We start from the raw sequence: 13,838 nt of genomic DNA on the forward strand, positions 1-13,838 counted from the left end.
GGTGTTTTAATCCGGGGAACGACATGATCTGCCAGGACTAGATGCAGAGAGGCCAGACAGGAAGCCACTTTGGCACCCGGGCCAGAGACAGTGGTAGCCTGGAAAGGACCGAAGCCAGGAGCAGACGGAGTCGAGTAAGCCGCTTGGAGAAGGAGTGGGACGTTCGTTTGACAAGGCTTAGTCACGGACTGGCGGGAGGGAGGGAAGACGTCGGCCGGGGTGGTCGGGAGGCTCAGAGGAGAGGCTGTGGCTTTAAGCATGACGAGGGTTCCGCGTGGCAGGGCAGGGAGTGCCCACAGGGGCTCAGAGCTGGGAGAGGCTAGCATGGGCTGGGGACCACGGTAGGTCAGAGGGCGGGGTGGAGGGGGTAGATCAAGCGGATGGGGAGGGCAGGTGGGGCCTGACTGCCGGGCTCTGGCTTCCAGCGGCGAGTTAGGGCCTTAACCTACAGCCGATGGAGAACTGCTGCGGGGCCAGGAGACCACCCGAGACCCCAAGAGAAGCAGGAGGCTTGTGCTAGTGACTCCCATTTGCTGAGTTCTCACCATAGAGCAAGGGCTTTATAGCAGTCACAGCTGCCAGGCTCTGAGTCTCCAGTCTGCCACTGTGCCAAGTTCGTCTCCACCGCAGTCCTGTTTGGCAGGTCCTCTCTTCTCCTCACCCCCGAGTGGGGGGAATCGAGGAACCCTTCCTCCGTTGAAGGAATTGAGGTTAGGGAGGTTTGGCCCAAGGAGAGGCCGGGACTGGAGCCCAGGGCTGACCCTGGGCCGAGCGCTCGTGCTCTCTGCCTGCTGCCCTGTGCCTCTCCTGCGGGGAGTCGTCTGGGGCCTCAAGCCTTAGCGGACGGAGGGCCAGGCGGGGGCAGAAGCCAGGGAGAGGACTTCGAATTGAGATGAGAAGGACAGCACCCAGGACGAGGTACACCCGCCTGCGCTGTCCTCTTCCCTTCCTCCAGGACGACAGAGCCGGCCACGGAGCCCATCGACAATGAAGATGATGATGTGGCTGAAGAAAGACAAAGAATTATCGGTGGGGGAACTAAAACTGATATCTTAAGGCTAAATGAACTAACCAAGGTAAGGGGCTAGATGCAGGCTTGTTCGTTTGGAGGTGCCAGTTGGACCAGAGATGGCAGGCCGACGTTGTAACTTGCCTTCTGGAGAAGAGGCGATACGCTTATGCAGGCAGTTCCTCTCTTGTTTTATGGGGGCTTTCATCTGTGTTGTGACCTGTCTTCATGCAATGCACTTTCCTGTCTCGTCTTGGGCCCGGACTCAGGCCCCAGCGACCTGCACCGCTCAGGCTCCTCTGTGCGTTTCCGCACAGCGGGTCCACCTCCTGGGGCCCACGGCACCGCTCTGCTCACCTGCGTCGCGTGTCACCTTCACCTGAACCACCCTCTGCCCTGCCGCTCTCACCCGTCTCAGCACTCAGTCCACCTTCTCTGGCTCTTGCAGATCTACCCAGGCGCGTCCAGCCCGGCGGTGGACAGGCTGTGCGTGGGAGTCCGGCCCGGAGAGGTGGGTGGTCCGCAGGCCCCCCTGCACGCAGAGGCCGCTCCCGCATGCATCTCGTCTCCACTCAAACAGAGCTAGTGAGCAGACACAAAGCCCCGGCCAGCTGGTCTGTCCACTTTCTAGTAGCCGTAGGACAAAAGCGGTGAAGTTAATCGCAATCATTAACTGTAGCCAGTATACCTGGAATAGTATCACGTCCTCACGTAACTCATAGAAAACGTTATTCGTGAGATACTTTGCACTCTTTTTGTCGTGGTTCTAAGTCTTCAAAATCCAGTGTGTGTCCTGCCTTACCACACACGTAGCTGCATTTGAGGGCACAGCAGCCGCTGCTGAGGAAGAAAACTTGCCACTCCTACTGCCTCTTAGGTGCTGGGCCGGGACTCTGTGAACTGGCCTCACACAAGCCAGATGCACAAGAGAAAGACAGAAGCTTGTCAGCCCGTGCGTCGCACACACGCGGGGAGCTGCCGGACCTGAGGGGGTGGTTACAGTGCGGGCTCGGGCAGCGTCTTAGCAAAGGACCACGACAGCTCGAGAGAGGTCACAAGACGCAGCAATGGAACAGTTGCCAGGGCGGGCAGCTGCAGGAGGGCCAGCGGGTGGGAGACCAGTGGTAGGGGACGGTCAGTAAAGTCTGCCACACGGACTCTCCGGTGCCGCCTCCAGGCTGGCACGGGTCTCTGAGGTGTCTCCAGTGATGAGCTTCTGTCCGTCTGGGTGGAGAGGAAGGGGGAGCAGCTCGTAACGTCATGTCCTGCTTTGATGCAAAAAGGGGGGGCGCAGAGAGCTCTTCACGTATCTGCCTCTCCTCATTTGCCCTCAGCCCCAAGTCTTCTTCTGCCGAAAGGGCACATTCGGCCACCTGGCACCATGCATGGCTCGCGACCAAAAGGCAGCACAGGTCTAAAAGGCCATCTTCCCCCTGCCCCCGCCACATACACACACACTCTCACCCTGGGGCCTGACACTGCGGGCCGGCCGGGCTCTCGGGTGAGGCCCGTCCTCTGTGTCCGCCCTCAGTGCTTTGGCCTCCTGGGAGTGAACGGAGCTGGCAAAACGACCACGTTCAAGATGCTCACTGGGGACACCACAGTGACCTCAGGAGATGCCACCGTAGCAGGCAAGAGGTGAGTGTCCTGCTCATCCTGTCTCAGGCTCTCTCCCCCAGGACCCGGGCCGGTCCCTGTCCCACGTAGGAAGGAGGAGCATCCGCCCTGCCCCTGGGAGCCTGAGAGGCCTGTGCCGAGGGTGGACCGCCCAGCGAACATGGTCCAAAAAGTCTGAGACGCAGACTCCTGGAAAATTGAACTGTTAGCCTGAATTCTCAGAAAGTTCTGGGAAGCACCAAATCAGTGGTTCTTAGTCTTTTGTGTGTTATTAGTATCCGACCCTTTGAGCATCTGAGGCGCACACGCACCTCCTTCCTATAAAAACACACCATTGGTTCCTGTTTCCTCCCTCCAGACATTTCTGCAAACAGTTTCTGGGAATTTACTGAGCGCTGAAGCACATTTCTGACCCCACGGGAACCCCTGGGCCCCAGGTTCAGACTCCTGTGATGAAGCATCCTCTCTGAGTTTCTACACGGGGCTGGTTCAGGGACCCTCAGCGCCCTTGCTCTGCATTGGCTACGTCTACACCGATGCTCGGCCTTGCAGGTCAAGGTTCCTTTATAAAGGGGAGACGGGCGTGTGCCCTTGGAGTGCGGGAGGGCGCCTGCGGCTCTGTCATAAGGAGCATGGAAATAGACGGGGCAGGACAGAGGACACAAGCTGGCACTTGTCTGCCTCTCCCCAGGCTGCTCCTTGGACAGCAGCGCTCACACACACTAGATGCCCAGAGAACACTCTGCCCTGGTCTGTAACGCAGAGGTGGGCCCTGCTGACATCTAACCAGCTGCAGCCTGACCGGGGCCTCTGTGCCTCACCAGAAAGCCATCCTCAGTGTGGCCCGATGCTACCGCAGGGGAGGCCCGAGCATCCTCCGCTGGCTCGGACGGGATGATTTGCTTCCCCAGCCTTCCCTGTTGGGTCTAGAGCAAAGGAAATGGCAGAGGTGAAGCCAGGCCGTGGCCAGGTCTATCTCACCTTCAGATCCAGCCTAGCTTGCAGCCATGCCCGTGCCTTCCTGGTGGAAACCGAAGGGGAGAGGCAGGGGTGGAGGGCAAGGGGACGCGGTGGGATTTACCATGAGACCTCAGGGCAGCGTTCACGTGGGACATGTCCGATGCCCAGAAGGTAAAACCAAGACGGAGGCTAGAAAGGAACTATAGCTTTAGGACACAGGATCGGGGGGTTCCCTTCGTGGCTCAGTGCTCAACGAACCTGACTAGGATCCATGAAGATGTGGGTTCGATCCCTGGACTCACTCAGTGGGTTAAGCATCCGGCATCGCTGTGAGCTGTGGTGTAGGTCACAGACACTGCTCAGATCCAGCCTGCCTGTGGCTGTGGTGTAGGCCGGCAGCTGTAGCTCCGATTCGACCCCTAGCCTGGGAATTTCCATATGCTGTGGTGCAGGTGCAGCCCTGAAAAGCAAAAAAAAAAAAGAAGACACAGGATTGAGGTTCTTTGGTGGAGTGGCAGCTCCTGTGAATTGGGTGGAGTAGCCTCCTTGCTCCCCTGGATGGTTTTGATGGGCCCGCCCTACCTAAGTGGCTTCAGCACAGTGGGGAACTGGAGGGCCCCTCTGTGGCCCAGCCTGTTGCAGCCATCCTTTATTCATAGACCCTAAGCAAGAAGGGGAGGGAGAAGAAATCAGACCAGCCCATGGACAGTTCATTTTCTCATCAGGGCAGTCTGTTTTCAAGTGGGGGAGAGTGTATTGGTCAAAGGGAGTGGACAAACCTCAGTTCACTTCATTTCTCCATCTCTGCTGCCAGCCTCTCGCTCTGAGTGGTGATCTGATTAGTTCTTCTTCTGTTGACTGTGTCTCTGCCAAGAAATACAAATGGAGAAATATACTTCCACTGAGAAGCATGTGTCTTCTCTAGCTACTTCCCAAATATTTGAAAGGGATCAAAGGCCACTGGTCATTTTCATAAATTTGGTCTTCCCTTTGTTTTTCAACCACAGGGGAGGTGACCCAATCCGAAAGCATAGCTGACTTTGGGTAACAGGTACTCAGTTTATCATAAACAGGGAAACTTGGGGGAATCTGACTGGATTCACAGCTCACAACTCCTGGAGTTAATCAGTTAATCAGTGTCTAACTAAAGAGCCCCTGCTTTGATTCTTAAATGTCATGCATGTTTCTAAAGCAAAATAGAAGAGCAGGGCAGCTTTTTTTTTTTTTTTTTAATTTTCTTTTTTAGGGCCACACTCACAGAATATGCACGTTCCCAGGCTAGGGGTCCAATCGGAGCTACAGCTGCTGGCCTAAACCACAGCCATAGCAACACCAGATCCAAGCCACATCTTCAACCTATACCACAGCTCACAGCAACACCAGATCCTTAATCCTCTGAGCGAGGCCAGGGATCGAACCCGCAACCTAGTCGGATTCGTTTCCACTGCACAACAGTGGTTCCTAGTCGGATTCGTTTCCACTGCACAACAGTGGGAACTCCAGCTTTCTTTTCTAATTGGCAGCAACCCCTCCAGCCCCAGAGCGCTGGGCACCCCCTTTGGAAGGAAACCTGCTCACTGCCTTTTCTTCTTGCAGTATTTTAACCAATATTGCTGACGTCCATCAAAGCATGGGCTACTGTCCGCAGTTTGATGCCATCGACGACCTGCTTACAGGGCGAGAACATCTCCACCTTTACGCACGGCTTCGGGGTGTGCCAGCCGAGGAAATCAAGAGGGTAAAACATGGCCGTGGTGCCCACTCAGGAGTCTGTAAACCGTGAGCCTGTTTCATGAGCGTATTTATTTAAGATGGGAAAGCTGGGGCCAGCCATCCCCATGTATTCATCCAACAAAAGCTTACTGAGTGTCTGCCGTGTGCCGAGAACTGTTCTAGAAAACGGGGGTATAGCAGTGAACAAAACAGACAAAAAATTCCTGTCTTCATATCTAAAAAATGATATATGTATTGACCCTTTGATCTAGCAATGCCACTTCTGGGCATTTTACCCTGGAGACACCTCCCACAGTTGACAACGTTTATGCACAAGTGATTCACTGCGTTTTAGTCATAAAACATTGGAAATTAGCTCAATGTTCAGCCATAGGAAACTGGCTGAATAACTTATGACAAATATACACAATAAGATCCTATGCAGATATAAAAACAAAACAAAACAAAATCTCTGTGACCCGATACGGAGTTATTTCTAGGCGATATTGTGAAGTGAAAAAGAGCAAAGGGCCCAAGAGCAGACACCGAAAAGACAAACAAATAAAGTGTACGATACGCAAGAATAAAAAGTCCTCGGGGAAAAACAAAGCAGGGGTTGGGGCGGGGTTTGCACGTCCAGGTCGGCTGCCCAGGGACAGCTCGCAGAGGAAGAGTCATGGGGCTGGGGCGGGGGGGAACATTCCGGGAGAGGTGCCGAGGGCAGAAGCACCGTGGGCTTGTCTCTGGTGACCTCCTCAAAGCACTGCTCTAATCTGCCATCCCTCTGTGTATCCGGTCATCGGTCACCACCCCCAAGCCCCCAAGTCCAGCACCCAGTACAGTGCCTGGCTCGGAGGAGGTGCTCAGGAAGGGTGTACCAGATGTGCCCACAAGACGCCTAGTGCGGCCTCGATGAGGTCTGGCACCCACCGTCTCTCCAAGAGCCCCTGGGGTGCTTCCTCTCCCACTCCTGGCCGGAGTCCAGGACACCGGCTGAGAAGCTGGAGGCCGTTTTTCGGGGAGCTGCACCCCAGGGGTACAGAGCTGACCGAACCACTCTGGGATCTAAGGCTCAGAGAGCCAAGGAGACTCTGGCCTTGAAGGCCACCAGCCACCCCGTGAGCCAGCAGGCGGTCCTGTGTCAGCCTTGCTGAGTTGTCGTCCTGAAGGTGTGACATCTGGGAGCTCAAGGCTGTGGGTTAGTGGAGGTCTGGTGTGTTGGCTTGTCTGCTTTTCCCAGGTGGGATCTCTTCCTCCTCCCCAGGTGACAGACTGGAGTATTCAGAGCCTGGGCCTGTCCCTCTACGCAGACTGCCTGGCCGGCACCTACAGCGGAGGCAATAAGCGGAAACTCTCCACAGCCATCGCGCTGATAGGCTGCCCGCCGCTCCTGCTGCTGGTGAGGGGACCACCACGGGGCCCCCAGGGCCAGCAGGAGCCAAGAGCTGCATCTCTGTGATTAGACCCGCAGACTTAGAAAACGCAGCGCTCCGCCTCTGTTCCCTCTACTGCTCGTTTTGAGCAGGTCAGCCCCGTGTTTGGCTCCCAGCTGGAGTCACGACCCGCCCTCAGTTCCTGGGAAACCTCCTGTGGGGCCGCAGGCGCGCAGCAGGGTAGTCAGCCCCTCTGCAGAAGGTCGGTGTCCAGACAAAACTGACCACTGCCCGAGGAGGCCCATTTCCTAACTGGACAGGAGCCCTCCTGGAGCAAAGGCTCATGGGGGTCTCAGCACAGCTGGACCAGGCCCGAGGCCCCTGCAGTCTGGGCTTTGTGAGAGCACAGGCCACCAGATTGGAGGGACCCTGAAAAGTCACCTGAGCTATCTTCCTGCCTCCCTGCGAACATTATGTATGGAATTTTTCCTTTCGTTAAGATAACTCCATGGTGGCCCTCACCAACCTTAAGCCATTCGTGGGCGAACGGGTCAGAAGCGTGCCCGAGGCTTCTTCACCCTCCTGACTCACCTCCTGCCCTCCCTGCCCTGCGCCGGCCTCCGGTCTTCCCCACCGGGGAGTGACTTTTGTGCATCATCTGCCAGCGAGCAGAGCTGCCCCAGGGAGTCAGCCACGGAGGCTGCCAGACCCAGGAGAGGCTGGCTCCCAGCGCGGCCCCTGCCCTCTCTGCCCCCGCCCCCCAGGACGAGCCCACCACGGGCATGGACCCCCAGGCTCGCCGCATGCTGTGGAATACCATCATGGGCATCATCAGAGAAGGGAGAGCTGTGGTCCTCACCTCCCACAGGCAAGAGAGTCCCGGGGGCTGGGGTGGAGCAGGGGTCCCTGAGCTGCTGTCCCCCCAGCCCTGACGTGCTGTCCCCCAACCCCAGCATGGAGGAGTGCGAGGCCCTGTGCACCCGGCTGGCCATCATGGTGAAGGGCGCCTTCCAGTGTCTGGGCACCACTCAGCACCTCAAGTACAAGTAAGGACGTGGTAGCTGTGGCCTTTGTCACCTTCCGGGGGGAAGGGGGGACTCGGCCAGGCCCTGTGCTCTCTGCTGACCCGTGGGAGAGTCCTTCTGCTCCTCACCCTCGGGCGGAGGAGTCTGGCCCTCATTCTGCCACCGCAAATGGAGAAAACCCAAGTGCGGGGTCGGGCCCGCCCTCCTGGGCCCTCCGCCTGTGGCTGGAGGGTCCCCGTGTCTCCAGATGCAGATGCTGATGGGGACAGATGCAGAGCCCGGCTGGGTGAGGGAGGCCACTGCCAGGGCTTGGTCATCCCGCCTCTTGGCACCAGATGCAGCCCCCATGACCTGTTTTATTTAATAAGAGTCTTCAACCAGCTCAGGAAGGAGTTGGAGACCCAACAGCCTGCGCAGTCGGTTTTCCTTTCTGGCGTAGCTCATGCTTTTGAGTTTGAGGAACAACCATGTAATAAATCACAGACCAGCAAGGTCAGTAAGGACTACCCTGTCCCTGCAAAGTGTAAACTGCTGTAAATAACGTGCTGTCAACGGCAGTTCGTGTGCCGAAGCGGACCATGACTTAAAATATGATTTTGGGAGTTCCCATCGTGGCACAGCGGAAACGAATCCTACTAGGAACATGAGGTTGTGGGTTTGATCCTTGGCCTCGCTCAGTGGGTTAAGGATCCGGCGTTACCATGAGCTGTGGTATGGATCGCAAACTCGGCTCGGATCTGGCCTTGCTGTGGCTCTGGCATAGGCCAGCAGCAACAGCTCCAATTCCACCCCCTAGCCTGGGAGCCTTTATATGCCATGGGTGCGGCCCTACATATATATATATATATATATATATATATATATATATATATATATATGATTTTAATAATAATGCTATGCTCCCTTGTCTTATGGTCTATCTTATGGACAGGAAGGGTGGACTTAGAGTTATCATTCATTTATCAAACACACTTTTGAGAGCCCAGAGCAGAGAAGTCACCGAGCCAGCTGGTGAAAGGAAGAGCCCTACCTCACGCTTTGCCTCCATGTGCCCAGGGCAGTCTTGCACGGTACACATCACGCTCAGAGACGTCACAGGGACAAATGACGGAGAAAGGGCTAGCAAATTAGCTGCATTTGGACATTTGATCCATGGCTTCTTGAGCAGCTATGGCTTGGACACTGCACAGATCTCGGGGGGTGGGGGGACACTTCAGCGTGTGACACAGACGTGTGTCAGCAACTTGCAGTGTCCACCTGCTGGAGACATGGGTGCTCCCTACTCCTCCCCCCTCAACAGCCCCCTGGGAGAGCAGGTGAGAGGGAATGTAGGATGGGCAGTCTTCCGGGGCTGAAAGGTAAAGGCATTTTACTGCAGAGGCAACACCCCTTGATCGCAGAAGGAGCGCTGGATCTGTGCACCCTGACCCACGGGGGAAGGCAAGCCAGCTGGCCAGGCCCTCCCTCTCTGTGGACCAGTCTTTATTCACAAGGGAGTGGCCTGGGGAGGGCAGGAGGGAAGCCCCTCCTAGGCAGCTGCATTTGTCTGGAGGCTTCCAGGTCCTAAGCCCTTACTCCACCTGGCCAGTTTCTTAAAGGGCCAGACTGTCTTTCCCCCACTGAGTGAGCGCCGGCCCCACGCGCCCTGGGGGGCAGCCTGTGACTCCCCCGCACAGGGCTGGAACCGCCTGTGCCTGCAGCAGTGTGTTAGAGGGAAAGGAGCAGGGCACAGCCGCGTCGCCGGGAGGTGGACCCAGGAGGCCCATTTCACCACCCAGACCTCTAAAAACCGCTATCACACCACTTCTGCAGGAACCGCCGGGGTTTTTTAAATCCGAGTTTTAGACATGCACAGGGCCTTTCACCCGCAGCGCTCTGGTTGAGTCTGGTCCTCCCTCTGGGCTTTTGCCTGGGACCCGGCTGCTAACGGGCCTGGGCCACGCCACTGTGTGCGTCCCCCAGGTTTGGAGACGGCTACATCGTCACGATGAAAATCAAGTCGCCGAAGGACGACCTGCTTCCCGACCTGGGCGCCGTGGAGCAGTTCTTCCGGGGGAGCTTCCCGGGCAGCGTGCTGCGGGAGCGGCACCACAACATGCTCCAGTTCCAGGTCGCCTCCGCCTCCCTGGCCAGGATCTTCCGGCTGCTGGTCTCGCACAAGGACAGCCTGCTCGTCGAGGAGTACTCGGTCACGCAGACCACGCTGGACCAGGCGAGTGGGCGGCCGCCGCGGGGCGCAGGCGGGCGGGGCGGACCGGGAGGGCGGGGCGGACCGCGCCCGGGCCCGCGCCCTGGGTCTCCGTCCCCCGGCCGCCGCCGCCGGGCTTGGGGTGTCGCAGAGTCCTTCCTCAGGGCTCTTAGTCATCCGCAGGCCTCGGTGGTCATTCTGACCTCATCCTTCCCGCCACCCTAGGACGGTATTTCTCCTTCCCGGTTGGTGGCGGCGGCCCCCTTTTTTTCTCTTCAAAGCCACTTTACGGATGCGTAATTTCCATCCAGTAAAAAGCACCCATTGAAAGCATACACGTCAGTGAGTTTTGATCAGTGTGTGTGCCACGTGTCAGGTTTTTTAGTGTGATCCCTCTTCTGCTGTGGGAAAACGCGCACACACACAGACATCTACACTCATATATGTCCCACGGTTGAGCATTTCAGGTGGCATTACACCTCTGTGGCATTAAGTGTATTCACATCATTATGCCACCATCACCACCGTCTCCAGAAACTGTTCAGCTTCCCCGAGTAGAACTCTGCATCCATCAAGCAGTACTCCCCAGTAACCACCCCCAGCCACCGCTGTACTTTCTGTTGGCTGCTCCTCAAGCCCCTGTAAGTGGACTCATAGAGTATTTGTTCTTTGGTATCTAACTTATTTCAGTTAACCTAATGCCTTCAAGGTTTGCTCAGGTGTTAGCCTGTGTCAGACTAGCCTTCCTTTTTAAGGCTGAATAAGATTCAGTTGTATGTATATGCCATCTTTTGTGTATCTCTTCATCTGTAGAAAGATTTGTTTCTGGTCTTATTGGTTGTTTTTGTTTGTTTGTTGGCTGCCCCTGCAGCGTATGGAATTCCTGGGCCAAGCATCAGATCCAAGCCATAGTTTCAACCTAAGCCACAGCTGTGGCAACGCCAGATCCTTAAACCCACTGTGCCAGGCCAAGGATTGAACCTGTGTCCCAACCCTTCCAAGACACCTCCAATCCCATTGTGCCACAGCAGGAACTCCTGCTTTGTTTTGTTTTTTAAATAAGTGACCTGATCCACTGCAGTGGTGCCAGGTCCTTAACCCACTGAGCCATCTGGGAACTCCCTATTGGGTTTTTGTCTGTTTGTTTTTAAAATAGACTTCCTTAAAGTAAAGCAATGGAAAGAGGCAAGCCTCTGTTCACGCTCTGAGGCTGGCTCTCAGCATCTTCGTGGCAGCATAAGCAGATGGAGGCAGAGACAAGAGTTGGTCATGCTGCACGTGGACTAGAGAACAGAAAAGGGACTCACTCCTGCTTTTTGGTTTTGGAGGCTTTTGTTTCTCCTTTAGAGCTTTACGAGGATGCTGCTACCTGAGAAGCTGCCTTGCTTCGTTGATCTTTTACCCTCCCACAGTGCTTCTTGGGCTTAGCTCACAGGTCTAAGAAAAAGCCCTGTGCCCTGCGCAGGACAGCAGCTGCTCCCGCAGGGCGGGATGTCACCTGTGCAAAAGCAGGAGCAAAGTGGGCGGGTGGGTGTAGGGTGCTGTTCCTGGAAGCATCTACCTACTCTTGCTCTTCTCTTGCCTCCAGGTGTTTGTGAACTTTGCTAAACAGCAGACTGAAATGACGCACGACTTCCCTCTGCACCCGCGAGCGGCTGGAGCCAGCCGACAGGCCAAGGTACCCCTGCTGCTCCTGCCTGAACACTGCTTGAGGCAGATCCTTGGCTCAGGGACCCAGCTGGTCCCCAAGGCCCAGACGTGCCTCCTGCAGAAAGCCCCCCGCTTCCAGCCCCCTCCTCCTCCTGCCATGTGTCACCTGCTCTGTGCTGAAGGACTCTTCAGTCCGTAGTTGTGTGGGTTCCTCTTATAGTCAGGAAACCTTTGGATGATATGGTAAAGAGAGCTTTTGAACAGAACTTTCCCACATGTTCTTGCTTATAGCAAAAAACAAAAAAACAAAAAGCTTGGATTTTGGTAATCAGCAGGGAAGATAAGAGATAATGTTACGTTTCGGTTGTTGGTACTGGACATAGATGTCTGGTCCTGTGTTTGGGTTTCTAAGGAAGGAAGTGAACTGGCAGTCATTTCAATGATGGACTCACTTGGTTGGATCAAGGATTATTGTCTGTTTTAGGAAGAGGGCTCTCTGTTCTTTACAGAAATATCAAGATGATGGATGGAGAAACAATAGAAGGTATTTATCATGGCCTGTGATAGCTCTTAGGATAGGTGCCTCCAGGTTCGCGCCCGGACACAGCACCCCATGTACGGAGCACATTCGTCCCACCTCCCCAGAAAGAGAACAAGAGAAGGAGCTGGAGAAGGTACCTGAGGGGGGGCCAGGGCCCAGGTGCCTTGGCTTAAGCCTGGGGTGTTAAATGCTCACGTTAACGCAGCCATTCTCTCCTGACCTCGCTGGAGAGTAAATCACAACCAGAGCATTTTCCCAATAAGAAAAGATATGTAAAGTCTTATTTCCCATAAAGTTCTCAGAAAAACCAGGTACAGGCAATGATTGAAACACTTCTTTCCAAGGCGCTACTTGTGAATTCTCCCCTTTTCTCTTGACCAGTGGAGACCTAAAAACTACTTGGTAAGGCTGACCTGGCCCCGAAAGAACTAAGTAAAAGCACCTGTCCACGGAAAGAGTTTTGCTGAGATTTCTTTCTCATTTATAAATCTTATAGTTGCAGTTTACGCCAATAGGTAATTATCCTTTGAGAGCCACTTGCCGTTATAAATCCCTGCTATAACTCAGAATATGTAATTGGGTAGCAAAAGTGCTTCCTAGAACTAAATGAGTTTCTATAATGAGTTTGCGATTCAAAACCTAACTCGGACTCTGTGGCACATACCATCTTCATAAAGGTTTGCAAAAATTCTTCTGCGTAACGCAGTACATTAATGAGTGCTTTGAAAAATAATAATTGCCTTCTTGTTCCCATTATCCCACTTTAAAATAATGTTCCTCCGTAGGAAGTGGACAAAGGCAATCCCGCGCCTCAGAGATGACCTAAATGACGACTGTTGGGCTTTTAAGGCAGAGCATGATAACTTTCTTAGGCACAGTCACAGCCATTGGACACGGCACAGAGGGCGTAGATGCCCTCTAAGATGCCAGCAGGTGTGCACACAGGGACCCATGCCCCCTTTAAAACCTCGGGGCTGGAGAGTCAGAGCACCTGTGGGATCATCTGGCCCAGCCTTTTCACCGACGAGGAAACAAGCATAGCCCGTAAGCTTAGGTGACCAGCGCCCTCTGCTGAGCTTCCTTCAGAGCTTGATTGACAGCTGTTGAACCTCAAGTCTCAAAGCCATCCCGCCATCCCTTCAGCAAACGTTGATGAGGACCTGAGGACCGTTCATCTGCTCGCCTTCCACGGTGCTTGACCGCTGCAGCGGAAAGGAGCCCAGGGCAGCTAGCACAGCCGGCACCTTTGCCACGTGGTCATCTGCTGGGATCGGCCAACATAAGTGATCCCTCGGCATCAGAAACAAACGCATGCGGGGTATACAGCGAACTCCAGATGGGCTCTTTTGGAAGGAAACCAGGACTCGCTGGCCTGGAACATCTGGGGTGAAACTGACCCAGCCAGCTAAGCACAAACCCTTCTCATCCACAGAAGTAGAAATCTGGGTTCATCTCCTGGTGGCTGTGGCCTCATACTGCCCTCATTTCGAGTGGATCTACTTTTTTCTGTGTGTGTTTTATCTTTAATGTGTAAATAAAACGCAAGCTGCTGATCCCAGCTCTCCGATGTCATTGATCTCCGTGTGCGCACCACCAGGTGTCGTTTATTTATGCGTTTATTTTGTCTTTTTGCCATTTCTTGGGCCGCTCCCACGGCATGTGGAGGTTCGCCTACACCACAGCCGCAGCAGTGCGGGATCCTTAATCCACGGAGCAAGGCCACGGGTGGAACCCTAACCTCGTGGTGCTCCAGTCGGATTTG

At 55.0% G+C, this 13,838-nt stretch overlaps 1 protein-coding gene across 1 annotated transcript in view; it reads left to right on the top strand.

The window, feature by feature from the left end:
- The window catches only part of ABCA4 (ATP binding cassette subfamily A member 4), a 130,325-nt gene extending 116,691 nt beyond the window's left edge, over nucleotides 1-13,634 (top strand). Inside the window, 11 exon segments of the mRNA XM_021090184.1 lie at nucleotides 956-1,076; nucleotides 1,458-1,520; nucleotides 2,541-2,647; nucleotides 5,183-5,324; nucleotides 6,564-6,698; nucleotides 7,437-7,540; nucleotides 7,626-7,718; nucleotides 9,660-9,909; nucleotides 11,474-11,563; nucleotides 12,045-12,209; nucleotides 12,862-13,634. Coding sequence (XP_020945843.1) covers nucleotides 956-1,076; nucleotides 1,458-1,520; nucleotides 2,541-2,647; nucleotides 5,183-5,324; nucleotides 6,564-6,698; nucleotides 7,437-7,540; nucleotides 7,626-7,718; nucleotides 9,660-9,909; nucleotides 11,474-11,563; nucleotides 12,045-12,209; nucleotides 12,862-12,897 — 1,306 coding nt within the window. The 3' untranslated portion in view covers nucleotides 12,898-13,634.

Source organism: Sus scrofa, chromosome 4, assembly GCF_000003025.6.
Source record: "Sus scrofa isolate TJ Tabasco breed Duroc chromosome 4, Sscrofa11.1, whole genome shotgun sequence".
Lineage (NCBI taxonomy): Eukaryota > Metazoa > Chordata > Mammalia > Artiodactyla > Suidae > Sus > Sus scrofa.